This window comes from Apostichopus japonicus, chromosome 7 (assembly GCF_037975245.1).
Source record: "Apostichopus japonicus isolate 1M-3 chromosome 7, ASM3797524v1, whole genome shotgun sequence".
NCBI classification, from domain to species: Eukaryota; Metazoa; Echinodermata; class Holothuroidea; order Aspidochirotida; family Stichopodidae; genus Apostichopus; species Apostichopus japonicus.
In genome coordinates, this window is record NC_092567.1 from 14,965,680 (window position 1) to 14,985,093 (window position 19,414).

General features: G+C 38.9%; 1 protein-coding gene and 1 long non-coding RNA gene across 2 annotated transcripts in view; one reads left to right on the forward strand and one right to left on the reverse strand.

Moving 5' to 3' along the window:
- LOC139969424 (low-density lipoprotein receptor-related protein 6-like) overlaps nucleotides 1-18,852 on the forward strand; it is a 72,371-nt gene extending 53,519 nt beyond the window's left edge. Inside the window, exons 12-22 of the mRNA XM_071974371.1 lie at nucleotides 812-1,021; nucleotides 1,806-1,943; nucleotides 3,127-3,329; nucleotides 6,803-7,023; nucleotides 8,448-8,635; nucleotides 9,373-9,579; nucleotides 10,155-10,277; nucleotides 10,992-11,114; nucleotides 12,405-12,629; nucleotides 13,246-13,783; nucleotides 14,439-18,852. Of these exons, the coding sequence (XP_071830472.1) occupies nucleotides 812-1,021; nucleotides 1,806-1,943; nucleotides 3,127-3,329; nucleotides 6,803-7,023; nucleotides 8,448-8,635; nucleotides 9,373-9,579; nucleotides 10,155-10,277; nucleotides 10,992-11,114; nucleotides 12,405-12,629; nucleotides 13,246-13,783; nucleotides 14,439-14,721 (2,459 nt within the window). The 3' untranslated portion in view covers nucleotides 14,722-18,852. The remainder of the gene's footprint in view (nucleotides 1-811; nucleotides 1,022-1,805; nucleotides 1,944-3,126; nucleotides 3,330-6,802; nucleotides 7,024-8,447; nucleotides 8,636-9,372; nucleotides 9,580-10,154; nucleotides 10,278-10,991; nucleotides 11,115-12,404; nucleotides 12,630-13,245; nucleotides 13,784-14,438) is intronic.
- The window catches only part of LOC139969428 (uncharacterized), a 125,505-nt gene that overhangs the window by 68,207 nt on the left and 37,884 nt on the right, over nucleotides 1-19,414 (reverse strand). The window lies entirely within an intron of this gene.

Consider the following 19,414-nt stretch of genomic DNA (forward strand, 5'->3'; position numbering starts at 1 on the left):
TAAATTTGGCACTTTGTTTTTGGGGGGGCTCGTTACAAAAGGAACCGACCTGTGGTGATCTTTGTACTTTCTAAGAGTTATAAGAATTAGCTTGTTTAGAATAAAATAACCGACAGCTATTGTGATCAGATATTACTTCTTTTCCTTACAAATTGTCTGTTTAGAGTTACCTAAGTTACACAGAAAATGTATAACTAATGTAACACAATGACAAGTTTTTATTCTTCAGCTTTAAAATATGACAAATGACTGGAATACTCCTTTAAGACTAGGCACCCCCCCCACTCCCCAGTGTTTATGTCAATCTGTTAGTCTTAAAGGAGTATCCCAGAAATAAGGGATATTTTTAGAGCTGAACATCTTAACAGGAAAATAAACAATGATATGGAAGTGCTGCCAGCACTGCTTGGCTGTGGTTCGTAAAGTTCTACAACAAAATCAGTCTCGTACCTCAAGTCATCTCTGATACTTAATTTTCTAGTAATCATTTTTCAACCTCTGCTATTTTCTGAGTCAAATTTTTGTTGGGAGTTGGTGCTATCAATTTGTCAGTGCGAAGTTGGAATTGTCAATTTCTCGGGTATTAAAAAAGGGTTGACTTACTACAACAGGTAAATTGCATTATAAGCTTGTCCAATGGAAATCGAGTTTGGTCAAGACTTGGCGTATTATGTTACGGCGTATAATGTTACAAGCAAACTAGATACTAAACAGACACTGCTGTTTCAATCTCAAATAAACCTTAAAAAAAAATGGGATCCGTAGAATCTTCTTGTGTGGTAGACGTCTTATCTCCTTTTGGGTTCCGTAGGTCAACAGCCCCGTACTACCGTGAGAATGCCAGCGAGCCCACCGATGGGTATGACCCAGTTCAAAGACTTTGTGTACTGGATCGACAGCGGGACCAAGACGGTGGAGCGAGCCGATAAGAGTGACGGAAGCAACCACACCATCATTCAGAAGTTAAAAGACGGAGTCATAGTAACCGATCTGATGGTCTTCCATGCATCTAAACAAACAGGTAGGTCGGCATTCAAAGAAGTACTGCGTGACTCGGTGGAAAGCCACGTAGAGATGTATGTAAGGGAATGTGGGAAGGTAGAAAGATGGTGAGGGTGGCTTGTTGTGGGTGGAGGAGCTTGTATGGGACTGAGGGGAAGGTAGCAGGTGAGGGTAACTTGTAGTGGGTGGAGGAGCTTGTAAGGGACTGAGGGGAAGGTAGAAGGTGAGGGTAACTTGTAGTGGGTGGAGGAGCTTGTAAGGGACTGAGGGGAAGGCATAAGGTGAGGGTAATTTTCACAGGGTTGAGGGGTATGGGACAGTAAGGAAGGGAGGATTACAAATTATCTAAAAAGTAAAATGTTATGTAATATATCTTTGACTTGATGAACTAATGGACAGAACTGGAAACAATAATCTGTTGATTGTTAACACACACATATATATATTGTAAATTACAAATGTTACAACAACTTCAAGTTCTTATTAACCCACGTGTGTTTTGATGGCTTCATTGGGAGTACCATAAACTCAGATTCCCTGAGGTGGATTCCCCATCCTGTAACCCCCCTATATAATAAATTGCAATATGCAGCATTTCCAATAGCTACTCGTGGAGTAACTGTGAACGCCTTGTTGTTGGTGGTGGGTGGATTTTGTGACAGGCTGCTGATTGAGGAATGGTGGTATAGCCTGCTTTACTATGTGTGGTTGGATTAGACTAGTGAGGATGGTTGATTGTACAAGCATTCATAATACAATCACATTGTACAATAACAAACAAACACTCTGTGTTTACCCTGCAGGCTGGAATGCATGTGGATTCAACAACAGTGACTGCCAGCACCTATGTCTTTCTCTTCCCAATAAGACCAACCAGTGGAACTTTAGATGTGAATGTCCCACTCATTATGAACTTAATGAGGATGGCAAGACATGCAAAGGTAAGCATACCAACCTTGCCTTAATCGTGGCACTCTGTCCAGGCTGTGTAATGGTACACTTACATATTTCTGATGGCAATCTGTGTGCATGTGTTTATATCGCACACTTTATATATTATTTATGGCGCTTTGTGTGTATCTATGGTGAACAATATGTGACCCTTTGTGAAAGTATGGCCTACTATGCCAATGATTGTGATCAAAACACACTTGTGACTCTTATATTGTAAGTTTTGTGGCAATCATGTGATATCAAAATTTGTTGTCATGCCAATTATGTGGCCATCCATGTTGTGTGTATTGTGGTAATGATAAGACACATCTCTTGTATGTATTGTAGACAATCATGTGATATCTATCTTTATGTATTGTAGCAATCATGTGACATCTATCTTGTATGTATTGTGGCTATCATGACACGTCTATCTTGTATGTATTGTGACAACCATGTGACATCTATTTTGTATGTATTGTGACAACCATGTGACACCTATTTTGTATGTATTGTGGCAATCATGTCACGTCTATCTTATATGTATCGTAGCAACCATGTGACGTCTACCTTGTATGTATTGTGACAACCATGTGACATCTATCTTGTATGTATTGTGAAAACCATGTGACATTTAATTTGTGTGTATTGTGACAACCATGTGACACCTATTTTGTATGTATTGTGGCAATCATGTCACGTCTATCTTGTATGTATCGTAGCAACCATGTGACGTCTACCTTGTATGTATTGTGACAACCATGTGACATCTATCTTGTATGTATTGTGAAAACCATGTGACATTTAATTTGTGTGTATTGTGGCAATCATGTGACACCTATCTTGTGTGTATTGTGGCAATCATGTGACACCTTTGGATCTATGCCATTCCGAGAGTGACTTTTGTCATATAAAACAATACAGCCCTCTATTCTGAGAATGGCACCTGTAGTAACTAACTAAACTATACATATATAAATAAATATATATGAAAATACAAATGTGAACATTCTCTACAAAGATTCAAAGACTACATACAAAGACAAATCATGTCATCATTGGATTCTTACCACAAACGCCCACAAATATTACGTCTTTAATGATTTCAAAATCTTGCAAAACAGTAAATCTTGTCCTTTCTAAATGCCAATAAAGTAATAATTGAAACTTTTTCACCTAATTCACCTACAGCCCCAGAGAAGTTCCTATTGTACAGTGTGAAAAATAAGGTGGGACGTCTTCACATAGACTACAACAACCACCCTGATATAACTCTTCCGATTCGCAACTTGAGGAGCGTGAAGGCCATCGAATACGATCGTAAAAATAATAGTTTAATCTGGATTGATGCCAGGCAGAAAGATATTATGATATCACAGATTGATGGATTAAGGGTAAGTCAAAAAACAAATGAGAAGGGGGCTCTGAGGGGGTGGGGGGGGGTTGGGGATAATCCTCTTACCTCTTAGGTCATCCTATTAGGTGTATCTGTCATTGTAAGAAATATCAAAAAGAGGTTTTAGGCCCTCGGAGATTGTGGATATTCCTAGAGATTGTGGGGGAACGTATCTAAAGTTTGAATGTGAGTGACCAATATTGGACCTTCTGGCTTATTTGCCAGCAACAATGATGATGTATTGAGTTTTTAAGAACAAACTGAATGGTACGACGGTCAGCCAAAATGCATATTTGCATAATTAGGTTGGCTCAGTTTAGGTAACTTATGACATATATGGTGACATAGATTGATTGATTGGTCTTGGACAATGTTAGACAAATTGCATTTACATAAGGAGGTAGCTTCATTGAGGTAACTTTTGACAAATAAGGTAACTTAGCATATATGGTAACTCACCAATTGATTTGTGACAGTGATGTGGTTGGAAGCTTAAGTTAGGTAACTTACGTCGTTTAAGGTAACTCACCGATTGATTTGTCTTGACAGCCAAAATGCATATTTGCATAATTAGGTAACTCAGTTTAGGTAACTTATGACATATTTGGTGACATAGATTGATTGATTGGTCTTGGACAATGTTAGACAAATTGCATTTACATAAGGAGGTAGCTTCATTGAGGTAACTTTTGACGTATTTATAGGTAACTTACCAATTATGGTAACTCACTGATTGATTTGTATCGACAGAGATGTGGTTGGTAGCTTAAGGTTAGGTAACTTATGTCATGTAAGGTAACTCACCGATTGATTTGTCTTGACAGCGATATGGTCGGTAGTTTAAGGTTAGGTAACTTATGTCATGTAAGGTAACTCACCGATTGATTTGTCTTGACAGTGATATGGTCGGTAGTTTAAGGTTAGGTAACTTATGTCATGTAAGGTAACTCACCGATTGATTTGTCTTGACAGAGATGTGGTCGGTAGTTTAAGGTTAGGTAACTTATGTCATGTAAGGTAACTCACCGTTTGATTTCTCTTGACAGTGATGTGGTTGGTAGCTGAAGGTTAGGTAACTTATGTCATGTAAGGTAACTCACCAATTGATTTGTATTGACAGTGATGTGGTTGGTAGCTTAAGGTTAGGTAACTTATGTCATGTAAGGTTAACTCACCGATTGATTTGTCTCGACAGTGATGTGGTTGGTAGCTTAGGTTAGGTAACTTATGTCATGTAAGGTAACTTACCGATTGATTTGTCTCGACAGTGATGTGGTTGGTAGGTTAAGGTTAGGTAACTTACTTCGTGTAAGGTAACTTAACGATTGATTTGTATTGACAGTGATGTGGTTGGTAGGTTAAGGTTAGGTAACTTATGTCATGTAAGGTTAACTCACCGATTGATTTGTCTCGACAGTGATGTGGTTGGTAGCTTAGGTTAGGTAACTTACTTCGTGTAAGGTAACTTAACGATTGATTTGTCTTGACAGCGATGTGGTTGGTAGGTTAAGGTTAGGTAACTTATGTTATGTAAGGTAACTCACCGATTGATTTGCATTGACAGTGATGTGGTTGGTAGCTTAAGTTACGTAACTTATGTCATATAAGGTAACTCATCGATTGATTTGTCTCGACAGTGATGTGGTTGGTAGCTTAGGTAAGGTAACTTATGTCATATAAGGGTAACACACCAATTGATTTGTATTGACAGTGATGTGGTTGGCAGCTTAAGTTAGGTAACTTAGTCGTGTAAAGGTAACTCACCGATTGATTTGTATCGACAGTGATGTGGTTGGTAGCTTAAGGTTAGGTAACTGATGTCATGTAAGATAACTTACTGATTGATTTGTCTTGACAGAGATGTGGTTGGTAGGTTAAGGTTAGGTAACTTATGTCATGTAAGGTAACTCACCGTTTGATTTCTCTTGACAGTGATGTGGTTGGTAGCTTAAGGTTAGGTAACTTATGTCATGTAAGGTAACTTACCGATTGATTTGTCTTGACAGAGATGTGGTTGGTAGGTTAAGGTTAGGTAACTTATGACATGTAAGGTAACTCACCAATTGATTTGTATTGACAGTGATGTGGTTGGTAGCTTAGGTAACTTATGTCATGTAAGGTAACTCACCGTTTGATTTCTCTTGACAGTGATGTGGTTGGTAGCTTAAGGTTAGGTAACTTATGTCATGTTAGGTATCTCACTGAATGATTTGTCTTGACAGTGTTGTGGTCGGTAGCTTAAGTTAGGTAACTTATGACATGTAAGGTAACTCACCGTTTGATTTCTCTTGACAGTGATGTGGTTGGTAGCTGAAGGTTAGGTAACTTATGTCATGTAAGGTAACTCACCAATTGATTTGTATTGACAGTGATGTGGTTGGTAGCTTAAGGTTAGGTAACTTATGTCATGTAAGGTTAACTCACCGATTGATTTGTCTCGACAGTGATGTGGTTGGTAGGTTAAGGTTAGGTAACTTACTTCGTGTAAGGTAACTTAACGATTGATTTGTATTGACAGTGATGTGGTTGGTAGGTTAAGGTTAGGTAACTTATGTCATGTAAGGTTAACTCACCGATTGATTTGTCTCGACAGTGATGTGGTTGGTAGCTTAGGTTAGGTAACTTACTTCGTGTAAGGTAACTTAACGATTGATTTGTCTTGACAGCGATGTGGTTGGTAGGTTAAGGTTAGGTAACTTATGTTATGTAAGGTAACTCACCGATTGATTTGCATTGACAGTGATGTGGTTGGTAGCTTAAGTTACGTAACTTATGTCATATAAGGTAACTCATCGATTGATTTGTCTCGACAGTGATGTGGTTGGTAGCTTAGGTAAGGTAACTTATGTCATATAAGGGTAACACACCAATTGATTTGTATTGACAGTGATGTGGTTGGCAGCTTAAGTTAGGTAACTTAGTCGTGTAAAGGTAACTCACCGATTGATTTGTATCGACAGTGATGTGGTTGGTAGCTTAAGGTTAGGTAACTGATGTCATGTAAGATAACTTACTGATTGATTTGTCTTGACAGAGATGTGGTTGGTAGGTTAAGGTTAGGTAACTTATGTCATGTAAGGTAACTCACCGTTTGATTTCTCTTGACAGTGATGTGGTTGGTAGCTTAAGGTTAGGTAACTTATGTCATGTAAGGTAACTTACCGATTGATTTGTCTTGACAGAGATGTGGTTGGTAGGTTAAGGTTAGGTAACTTATGACATGTAAGGTAACTCACCAATTGATTTGTATTGACAGTGATGTGGTTGGTAGCTTAGGTAACTTATGTCATGTAAGGTAACTCACCGTTTGATTTCTCTTGACAGTGATGTGGTTGGTAGCTTAAGGTTAGGTAACTTATGTCATGTTAGGTATCTCACTGAATGATTTGTCTTGACAGTGTTGTGGTCGGTAGCTTAAGTTAGGTAACTTATGTGAATTAAGGTAACTCACCGATTGATTTGTCTTGACAGATGCGAGTGTTAGTCAATCATTGGTTAGTCGACCCTAGAGATCCCGACAGCACCACCAACCCTGTGGATATTGCGCTGGATCCATACGGTCACAGACTGTTCTGGACGGACGCGGTCACAAATGTCATCAACGTGACCAGGTTGGATGGAACACCAATCGGCGTGGTGGTGGAGGGACCGCAACGACGTCCCAGGCTCCTCACACTTATAGCGGAAAAAGGGTGAGTAAAGTAAACGACACCCCCATTACTCCAGTACTCCAATGTTCCTAACCGGGTATTTCTTAGAACTGTGTCCCTGCGAACAACCTGCTTTGGAGCAGTGTTAGGGTAGCAGGGTCCGATGCAGTCAAGTTTTCAAAATTGTGATAAAACAAGGCAAGCCGTAGAGTGTATCCATACAGAATGGGTTTGGGGTGCAGCATGGAAGCCCATCGGTAGCAGGATTACACTAATTATTGTACAGGAAGCTAAGAGAGGAATAGTCCCACGAATATCCCATGAAGACATTGTTACAGATTTTCTCACCAATGAAAGTAAATGGATGAAACAGTTGGATCTAGTAAAATGGAAGTGTTTTGTCCCATTATGTCCCATTTTTGCAATAATATCTCATAAACATGGACTGTCTGGTAAGTAACATAAATTTGTCTCGTTTCAAATACGTAAGAAGCCTACAAAAAGTTTTGACAGAATAGACCTGTTGTTTAATTTGCAAAATATGAGAAAATGTTCAACACCTACACGGTTGTAGAAACTTGATTCTCATTGTGCCTGGGAATTAGGTTTATTAGTTACGGAAAAGAAAAGTGTTTAATTTGGAAAGTCCCAGCAGGGAACGTATCTGTTAATTCAGAAAGTAATTCTCGCGCTTAATACTGATTAAAATCAGTTGCTTTGTTTATTTTTGCTGTGGACAGCAATGAAAGGGAATGAGAAATGACATAACAAACAAGTATGCACTTCATTCTTTTAAGAAAATTGGAACTTAAGAAAATTGCAACTCCAGAAAATTGAAAATTGTAACTTACAAATATTGGAACTTAAGAAATTGCAACTTTAGAAAATTGAAAACTTGCAACTTACTAAAATGTGAAAGACAAAAGCAAGTGTTGAAAACATATTTTGGATTAATTGGAACTTAAGAAAATTGGAACTAAAGAAAGTTGCAACTTTAGAAAATTGCAACTTCAGAAAATTGAAAAATTGCAACTTTACAAATATTGGAAAAACAAAAGCAAGTGTTGAAAAACATAAACAGCTACACAAAAAAAGAAGCAAAGAGAAATGAAAAGTTGGTTGAGTAATGGCTTAAATAGCTTTTCTGTGGTCAAGTAAACCATTAACTTTGACATGTTTTCCATCTGTCTACATGCACCGTACAGAAACATGTCATTTTATCAACCTTGTATCAGTCACATTCTATAGCACGTGGCTCAGCCATGCAAAATATACCCCATTTTAGAAATTGAAAAAAAAAGAAGATGAAAAAAACGGCATCATTTACAGTTGTCGAGTTTGCAGCAGTTTGTGAGTGACACAAAGTGGTAGGTAGTGTCTGGACATCTGGTAATACCACTCACTAAACTTAATCAGCTTAATTAGCTGGGACCTAATCGGCACCTCATTTACCTTCCTTTTTTCAGCTTCATGTTTTGGTACAACAGTATAACCCAGCCCTCGATAGAGCGGACATCTCTAGACGGGGACAAGAGCTTCGGTATCGTCACGAGCGGACTCGGAGATGTGAAGGCGTTGACCGCCGATCCCGCATCTGGGAGGATATACTGGTTTGACTCTTACCTGTCCAGAATCGAGTCTGTAGACGCCACAGGTTAGCCACCCCCATCCTCCTCCTCCTCCTCCTCCTCCTCCTCCTCCTCCTCCTCCTCCTCCTCCTCCTCCTCCTCCTCCTCCTCCTCCCCCCCACCACTCCACTCACTTGGACTAGGTTTTTTATGAGGGGGGGGGGTGGGGTGTTTCTAAAATAACACACCAGTTCTGATGCTATCATGGTTTCTCTTACCATCAGCTTGAAAATTTACGGTTTCTTGTTTGTATGTGATTCAGTGATAATATGAGAAAGTAACCTGCTTGATTAAATATACCAAGGATGAGGCCAGTGTAAGTAATTAAATCTCATTTAAAAAAACAGCAAATTAACAACTACAATAGCAAATAATGCTGTTCTAGTTGAATAATCAATTACAATCTAATTTTGAGTTCAGACTTTGATGTGATTGAAATTTGGTTTGTTGGTTATTGGAGGCTTGAACCGATGAAATTGTCGGTTGTAAGGTAATATGCCTAAATCAAATGAAGTAACAGTGAGTGCTCTGTAATCCATGGCAAATGGCTATTCGATTGTTAATTCTTCCTAGCAATGTGATGTAATTACAATATTGGCTCTTGGCAGTCTTGTGTACCAATGAAGCCCTGCACTTCTTTTACATTAATTTTTGTTGTTCCATAATTAATTTCTGCTCCTGCAGGTGAGAGAAACCTGGCTGTTTTCTGTTTGCATGATATCCATCGAAAGAGCTTACTGATTATTTTTCTTGTCCATTCCAGGATCGTTCAGGGAGGAGTTGATCCAGCTGCCCAGCGGTATCCCTGTCGCACTGACCATCAGCGGGAATTATGTCTATTGGGCGGATAAGAAGCTGCACCACATACAGAGGATCAGCAAGCAACGAGCACCCAACAAGACCCCCCAACTCATCCTAAGCCCTCTGGATTACTTGAGCGACGTCCTCGCCGTGGGCCCTCTACACGCAGGTACGACTCATGTTAACTCCCCTGTCTCCCCTCCCGTCCATCCTTTACTACAACTCGTTAGGATAATCGTCTTAGTAATTCAGTCTGGCCTTTGAAATTCCATTGGCAGGGCAATGTGGCACTTGTAAGGCATTGTCACGAGTACGGGCAATGTGACACCAGTGGGCATTTTGACACCAGTAGGCAATGTGACACATGTGACACTAGCAGGCAACGTGACACCTGTGATGACCGCTTACGGGCATTGTGACAGTTTCGGCTAATGTGCAGATTGCTAACGATTCATCCGGAAACAAAGCATCGTGTAAAGGAGTTGTCAGGCAATCATGGAACAGCATGTTTGCGTCTTTTGGATTCTTTACCAAGCAGAACAAGCGTTGCTAAGAATGTGATCGCAGTTCACCAGAATGGGACATTTTTACCAACAATGCTTACCGAGCACATGGGAATGTTACTCAGAGCAAGTTTGTACCATGCACCAGTGTTGTATATATGTATATAAGTCACACAGCCCTGACCCTGGTTTTGATCTGAAGAACTGGCAGTTTTCTTTAATGTTTCTTTCTTCTCCGTAGCTGGTCATCCATGTGCCAAGAACAATGGTGGTTGTTCCCATCTCTGCATAGCCCTGGAGGATGGTGGGGCCAGGTGTTCCTGTCCGCTTCACTTATCTCTGTTGGATGAACGTAACTGTGGAGGTAAACATTCTCCTCCTTCTTGTCTTTCTCATTGATTTGATTTGGTTTGTAATTTCTCCCAACGGATTGTTTCTCGGCGTTGTCTGTTTAGCACTCTGTAAAATGAATAGTCTTTATGCAGGATTCAGGGGTGTGATCTCTAATAAGTCTTCGGAGATTAATGATTATAATACTAATGTAAGAATTTGTTAAGCGCTTTTATCCTGCTAAAAAAACTGCTCAAAAGCGCTGCAGGAGCAAAGTACCCAAAATGGACACAACAGTTATTAAACAAATGGATACGTATTCATGAATAAGAACGTCTTGAGTTCTTTCTGGAAAGTTGACACATGTTGGATTGTTTTCAGACGTAAGGGGAGACTGTTTCAGAGTTGTGGAGCTGATCTAGCAAAGCAACGTTCCCCATAGGTGGAAGTGCGAACAGTAGGAACAGATAGCATATGTTGTACGCTTGAACGAAACACCCTGCTAGGTCTGTATTCTCGATTAGTCAAGTTATGCATCGCTTTGGCCTTGGTCATCACAGAATACAGAAGCACATGTACAAGAGTTTCCCTATAGTTAGTCTGGGTTACGGTTCATGTAGTGCCTAAACACAGCAGTAATTTAAAAATATATATATATATATATATTGTTTCATTTTTGAACAATTTTAATTCACCCCAAATTTTGTTTCCATTGTCAGCATTTGTTTTTGTTTTGTTTGATTCGTAGAGCCCCCTACCTGTTCACCTTTTGAGTTCCTCTGTCCGGCCACAACGGAGAATTGCTTCCCTCTCTCGTGGAAGTGTGACGGCAGCAAAGATTGCGACGATGGCTCCGACGAAATGTTGTGTCGTGAGTAACCCATGCTATTTAATGAAAGGGGCTTTATTACTATACTCTATTGAAGTAGTGGGTATGTAGGGCTGGTATGTCTATTAGGTGTACTGGTCATGCTGATGGTCAAACAAACACAAAGCATATGATCCAGCATAAACCAGTCACTTGTTTTGCTGGAAAGCTTTTTTTTCAGATTTGCTCAACTTAACCCATAAGAATCACCTTAGACTGTTTGTATGGGACTAAAGATACCATATTTAGGTTTGTCTTATGGGTTATAGTCACAAGGGTCAAAATAATAATAATAATAATAATAATAATAATAATAATAATAATAAAATAATATAATAAAAATAATAAAATATAATAAAATAATAAGAATAATAATAATAATAATAATAATAAAATAATAATCAAAATAATAATAATTATAATGATAATAATAATAATAATATATGTAACTTACATAGCACTTTATCTACATGGATCTATAGTTAAATCTTAAGAAGTACAATTACAAGATACAGCGTAGTTAAAGGTCGTACAGTTGTAGTCAAAGCAAAATCAGAGAATAAATCAATTAATCAATTACTGAAACTAATATAAACAAGGTTAAGACAAATAAAAACAAGATCAATAATTAAAGATAAAAAGATGAGTTTTAAGTTGGGGTCTTAAACCTCATACTTCATCGTGACCTGTGATTTGTATGGAATGGTATTTATTCAGCTTTTCTATCCCCCCCAACCACCATCCCCACCACCACCTGATTTTCTCCTTCCCCCTCCACCACCACAACCAGAAAAAAGAGCAGGAAAAAAAACCCATTTTCACAAATTTACGTAAAAAATTGTATAACCCGCATTCGTATATGCTCAGAACATTTTAGATTTAATGTGTACTAGTGAAACTGAAGGCTGAGGGCTGTTTTTTCCTAACCATTTTCAACATATTGTTTATTAGCACACTTGAACAGCAGGTAACTTCTGGGTCTGTATTGTCACACCTTAGCTAACACAATGTAATGTTACAGTCATGATGGTTAAGTTTTCTTGCTCATGTAATAAGGAGTGTTCGACCAAGGGATTCCCAAGAGGAAAAAGTTATTAAAGAATTATTCATAGGCAGCCAAATTTTAATTCAAGTGTTGTGAAGTCCCCATTGATGAATCGGGCTGTCTGACACCTAAGATTCAGTTTTCATTCTTACATGACTTTACAGCTAGCTTTGTTTGCTTATGATAAAACTCGTTGTGAATGATGCCAGATTTTGAAACGTAAATACCTTTTTCCATCTTGAAAATAGCATATTGCCCTCGGAACGAGCTCCGCTGCGAGTCGGGGGAGTGTCTGTCCATGGACAAACGCTGTAATGGAGAGCGGGACTGCTCGATGGGAGAGATGGACGAATTGGACTGTGCTCCCTGCTCCGCGGAACAGTTTACCTGCGGCTCCCGGGAGTGCATCAGCAACAAGCAGAAGTGCGACAAAAATGTGGACTGTTTGGACGGGAGCGATGAGGAGACATGTGGTAAGTCAGGCCAAAAAAATGTATCCGATATCCCATCGCAAAACGGTCAAACTGCTATATACAAGTCCAAATATGAACTCATAGTAGTATTTTATTAGAGACAAAATTTAGAATATTCAGACTGCTATGCAAGATTTGAATCCTGTATCATTCCCCGCGACTAATCGTCACATTTATCACGGATACCAGGCCCCCCCACCCATTCCCCTATTGATGGTATTTACCTAGACCCCAAGAGGTTATTGCAGCTCTCATATCTTCCCTCCTAAACATCAACATTTCCATGAAGACAACTGAAGAATATTTGATTCTTTCACCGAGAATACACCATGTACCACTTACTAAGAAGGTGTCCACTGAATATACATGCATTGTTCCTGCCCCCCCACCCCCCACACCTTCCCCCATCCTCAGGTAACTGTGCTATTAGCTGTTATGGGGCTTGTTATCCGGAATTTGTTGTGTTTAGACAAAGTTGTTTCTCTGATACAGTTATTGACAATAGCAATATCAGTTTCAGTAAAACAATTGCCATCATTGTTTCAATTTGGGCGAACATAGTTAGAATTTACACCAATTCTGTTCTCTTTTCTCCCCCACTTCTTCGTCGGCGCAGTCATGATCAATAGCAGTTTGAGCGGCACCAATAACGAGAGTCCCTCGGTGTCCCACGCAGCCGTGGGCTCGTTGGTCTCCATCGGGTTCATATCCCTCCTCGTGATCGGGGTCATCCTCCTGGTCCGGCGGTGTCCGTGGAACCAGGGGAGCACCAACGGGTCCTTTGCGTGCGACCCCGTCTCCAACTCCTACACCTTTCAACTCAACCATCTGGGCGGGGAGCACTCCACCCAGAAGTATCTCTCCCGTCACGAGCGCCGGGGCGGTCACATCAAGTCTACCAACCTCCACATGTGCACTTCTAAGAGTAACGGCAAATGCAGTGGCAGCTCCACGGTGTTCCACGAACGGAACCGGCCCACGGGGGCCTCCTCCATGAGCTCCGACCACGTCAGTTCGTCCAACAGCAGCTACCCGAAAGAGACCTTGAATCCACCTCCCAGTCCGGTCACGGAGCGGTCCCACTGTACCACAGAGATCTACTACACACCAGCGCACAAGATGAACACATCTGTAAATACAGGAAGATCTTACAGGTAGGAGGATATTTATTATGTCTATGAAGTAAATTCAAGAAAAAAAATTAAATTAAAAAAAATATATAAAAATTAAAAGACAAAAGAAATGTTTGACTTGAATGGGATTCAAACCAGTAGTCAGGTTTGATGAGAAAGGGGGGTATATCAGGGGAAATGGTCCTGGACCCAATGGGGGGGGGTGGGTTGGTATGGAAGTAGGGAACATAGGGTCACATACATACAAAATAGCCCATTCTCATTTTCAAGAATTTGGTGGGTGGGAGAGGGGGGGGGGCAGTCTGGTGATATTATTGTCTCCAAAGACCTGACCTGGCACTGAATACCAATGCCAAGGGGGCATCAGATTAAATGTCCTGTATTTCTAGCACCAACTGAGGTAACCAGACGTTAGTTAGTGTTTGATCCTCGGTGGGTGATTGTGGTCTGAGCAGTGGCAGTCAGAAGTTACAGTAGTTCATGTAATGTTTGTTATAAAATAAATTTAATATATAAATACATAATAATAATAGTAAAAAATAATAAATTCATATGGGAGGTACTATCACATGATTACAGCATACCTTAATGCACACTGTATTTGTCTACACCCCGGTCATGCTAATCACCATGGCGATGCTCATGTATTGACTTATCGTCGTACTTCCACCAACAGACACTACAAAATGAGGAACATACCTCCACCGCCGACACCATGTAGCACAGATGTCTGCGAAGATAGTGAACCCATCCCACAGACACACCATAAACATACCAGAAGGAAAAAAGGGTATGCCAAAGTACCAAACATTGACCCTGTAAATGTTGGCACAGAGCCGTACCCTCCTCCCCCTACCCCTCAGTATTTATCAGACAGTTGTCCCCCATCGCCATCTACAGGGAGGAGCTGTTTCAACCCATACCCTCCCCCACCTTCAGTAGCTACAGATTCGTCATAGCAGGAATCTTAGAAGACATGAATATTCATTTTGATGCCAATAATGAGAACCTTCAACATGCATATTCATTTTGTTGCCACAAGATATCGATAGTAACATTGGGATGAGTTAAACGCTCTGGTCTCACCGTACTGGAGGAAGACAATCTCTCGGAGAGTGGAACGGTTCAGTCAGGTACTGACTTGATCAACGTTCTGAGGCTGTCGAGGCGAATCGAAGAACGAAAATGAAGATATTTCAAGACAGTGCAAGTACGTAAGGAAGGAGAAACTAGTGCTGATGGATGTCCGGTGTCTTCCTCTGTGCCGATAGTTCAATGTTCGTTGTTCACTAGCCTCATTGCTCATTGGTTGGTTAACTTATTCTGAGTTTTCATATTACCTAGCTGATTGGTTGATCATAAGACACACCTATGAAGCACAAATGACTACATTTAAATAAATGTTAGTATGCTCTGGTTTATCATGTAGAGAGTGTCACATATGTGTTTGTGCTGACCCTGATGTGTTGGTTAGCCTATCACAATGAAAAGGCCTGTAGTTATCAGCCTAAGCAGCAAAACTCATTTCTAAGTAGTCATTTACCCTTCTTGTATAATCTTTTGCTAGGAATGCATAGCAGGGTGATTATGGGTCAAAGGTCACAGAAGAACAAAACAGACAATTTCATAGAAACCATATAGAGGGGGGGGGGAGGGGGGGTGAAGTAAGTAGTATAACTCATTATTGGCATTAAAAGGAAAGTTTTTGTACAAAAGGAATGAAGGATGGTGATAAAGGTATTGTGTTTGAGTTCAATCAAAGCAAAACTATTGTGTTATATGCATCTTGTAAAATATTAAATAATGCAAATTTTTGAATAATTATATATTTTTTATTGAAGCTGGCCTGTGATAAGTTACTTCTTCCTTAACAGTTGTCTAAAGAAAATTATTTACAGTTTTAAAGTTTCTCGTTTCTGTTTCTTTGTCGGTTTAGAAAACGTGTGGAAATTCTTTATGTCATGATTGATAGTTAAATCATTATGGAAGTGGGGGGGTGGGGAGGGGGGGATGGTGGGAATGTAATTTGACTGGAAGAAAACATGCTTACAAAGTGGTTCACTTTAGTGTACTTACTTTGTAGTCTAAAAAAACTGTCATTCTGGGTAGTGATAATTTATGGTATGTCTTCCGTAAAACAAGAAGCAAAATATCCCAGTTGGAAACCAGTTCCTCAATTATATATTTTATTTAAGCATTTTAGTCTTAGATTTTAGTCACAATCTTTTGTTGGGTAGGTCATATTTTTAATTTAATTTTTTTAATAACTTTGATTTTTAAACAGCTATGTGGAATTTGTTCAATTCTTGACAAAGGAAGCAAATCTTGTCTTAATAGGATTCTCAGCCTTTTATTTTCCTGCTAAAATCTTGTTTGCTGTCAGAGGCTGTATTGTGTGACATAGGGCTAGGAATAACATTGCCAAGAATCTATTTTGCCAATAAAGCAATGAAGCCGAGGTTGCATGGGGGGGTGGGGGATGGGGGTGGGAGAGGGGTCTGAGATATTGTCACTTTTGAAAAAACACCACCAGCAAAGACATTCTTATGAGAGATCAATTGTACTGTGTAGTCTGATGGAAAGTGAGATGTATAAATTTATGAAGCACAAATAGCTGCCATCTGAGATAAATACTGGTACTTGCAGCTTTCTTTCCTTAATTGTTTAAACCTTTTTGGCAAAAGTTTGCCTTCGGACAAAACGCACAGAATTACTTTTTACAAGGTACAACGAGTCAAAAGACAAATGTATTCATTTAGAGCGACATATGAAAGTTCTTTAGTAGAGTCGTGTTTGTTATCCAATCCTTTGAAGCTATAAATCTGTTCATTTTCTTGTTTGCTTCAATTTTCTACTTACATGGGTGGGGGGGGGGGTGGGGAGTTGCTCCTGTGGTGTTAAAGAACACCTTAATTTTGAAGACAAATCTTTTGTCTGAACAACAACCTGAATTATTAGAAGATGAAGAGAATAAGTTTACAAGATTGATTGATCGATTGATACAGTCGTTGATGATTTTTAAGGAAGCAATAATGCCTCTAAGTATGAAATTCCAGACATTTTTTTTTATATCCCTGCTCAGAATTTTAGAAAATGAGCAAGTCTATCTATGGTAATATTGTATGTTAAATGTCACTGTACGTTTCTGCACATTAAGTAATTTAGCACATTCATGAAGCATTCAATCCTTCAGTATTCATACATTTTTGTATATAATTTAAATTATTCATACCTATCGTGAATATTCACGCCTTGGTTTAAATATTCATTCCTTCAGTAATTTCCCAAGTATTCAAAAGAAGCCAAAATCATCTTTTACTTTAATGGACTGCCACACGTGATCATCATTTTAGGAGAGAGTGTGGTAAAAAAAAATAATATTTATTCCATAACAGTTTCGTACAAAAAAAAATATTTACCACACTTTTTTTAATAAATTTGTGTTTTAGTAACTGGAGAAGAAATAGTAGGAAGGAGCAGTACTGTGAAATATGGAAAATGAAGCCAGTTTTTTGTAACCTTTTCGAGAGGATTTGATTCTTTAATTTCTTAACAAGGCATTGCCATTTGACTCTACTAGCTTAAGCCTTTTTCAAACGATGAAAAAAGAAATTATATTTGAAATTTATCGTTCACTTTTCGAAGTATTTTGATTTGATCGATAATAACCGACATTGGCTAAGAATTTTTTTCCCCCCACATCCAGTGTAATTATTAGTCACTCGCTCAACTTCATGTCCTTGTCATCTCAGTGTGAACCACTGCGATATCATTTTGTACTATTATGCTGTGGGTAAGCTTTGATAAATATGACCAAAACGGTGCAACCTAATGCAAGAGCTTGCTTTGAAATCATGGTTTCAACCCAAATGAAGTACAAATTGGCTCTTTCAAGAATTTGTGAGTTAGTAGGTTCATCATCAACATCATGAGAAAAATAATAAATCAACAGTAAAAATATTATAGCCATTTAATCATTGTTCATTAATTAATGAAATATAGTACCATACCCAACTTTCCATTTTTGACGACTTTGGGCATTTATGTAAACTTTGCAACTATTATTTATGTATGTGTACTTAATGCCAATGTGTGTATTGGCCAATGTAAGGAAGGGTAAGGAATAGTTATTTAGTTTTAGCCATATTTGGACTTTTTTAATTTAGAATTCAACCCACCCAGTTAGGACAATTCTCTCTGTACTGTAATTCGTACTGCTTCAAAGCACACATACTCACAGTATAAGCAGTATGAACATGTTTTTTATCAGATAACGGTTAGGAACTGTTCATACTGTCAGTATGAGTGGTCTCAAGCATGATATGGGAGGACAGTATAGAGTGGTATTAGCATTAAAAAATTGTCCCAACTGGCTGCTCCTACCAAACATAAACTGGGTGATACTATTCATTTTTGTAATGGGTGCTTGGGTCAGTCTAGAGGTCATTCTTTAAAGGTCATCAGTATGGGTAAATTAAATCTTGCTCATTTTTATCCAATTTATTGAAGTGCAAACACTTAGCAGAACAATGTTTGTTATAGTTTGACAATAAGTGACCATTTATTTGACTTTCTAGCATATTTTTGAGGGCTATACTGATGACCTTTGACATAATTCATGCTGCTTTCCACTGGGTTGTTAAGAGCTCCTCTTGGATTGGGTAAAAAATAAATAACAAACTAAGGGAAAGATGCACTCATTTAGGAATATTTTGTTTGTTATTGTTGTAAAAACATGTTACGATACTTAGCATTCTGATTTTGAAGGACAGAACACAGAAAGGGACTTGGGTAAGTTTAATGGTCATGTGACCAGTAATGGATCAATGGATTTTTGTTAAGTTTAACCATGTGTCGTGTCATCAATATGAAGGGTTTCTTCTATATAGGGTATTCACGGAAACATTTGTTGTTGTATATTGTAATTCTTGTGTATTATAATAATAATATTATTGTATGTATTCAACTTGTACAGGTATTTACACACACACATCCCGTTCTATTTGTGTTTATTCTTCGTTGTATACCTCATTATGTTTCCAAAGAAGTACCTTTACCAGCAAAATAAATACATTTTTGTATAAAAACAATACTTTATGTATCCATTCTATTATCATTTTGTGTCTTTTTGTTTTCTTATTTGATTTGATCTGAGTTTGTTTTTAAATTCTCCGAGGGTTTTTAAATGTTCAATACAGCTCTTGCATATTGGAGTACCAAAAATATCATTTGAGTAAAATGTTGCATGTTACCTACCCATCCTCTCTCCTGCCCACCCACTACTCAACCTCTCTCCTGCCCACCCACTACTCATCCTCACCCACTGCTCGCCCACTACTCACCCACTTTTGTGAAGGACTGAGAAGGTGTAAGTGGTTGAACCTGGATGGAACACGGACTTGATCCTCAGCTAAAATTATCAGCAATGATTGTTACAGAAACTTCACAAGTTTCCAATGGAAAATGAAAAATCTTGTCCTACCCTCATCCCCGCCCCCACTGTCCAATAGGCTGACCCCTTATTCAGCCAATAATATGTGTGTGTTCAACTTCTTTAAGAATGCTCTGAAGTATCTCTCACACAAAATAATCATGCATATTGCCTACTTAAACCTCATCACTTTGGAGGTTAGTTATGGCAGGGCCTTGTTG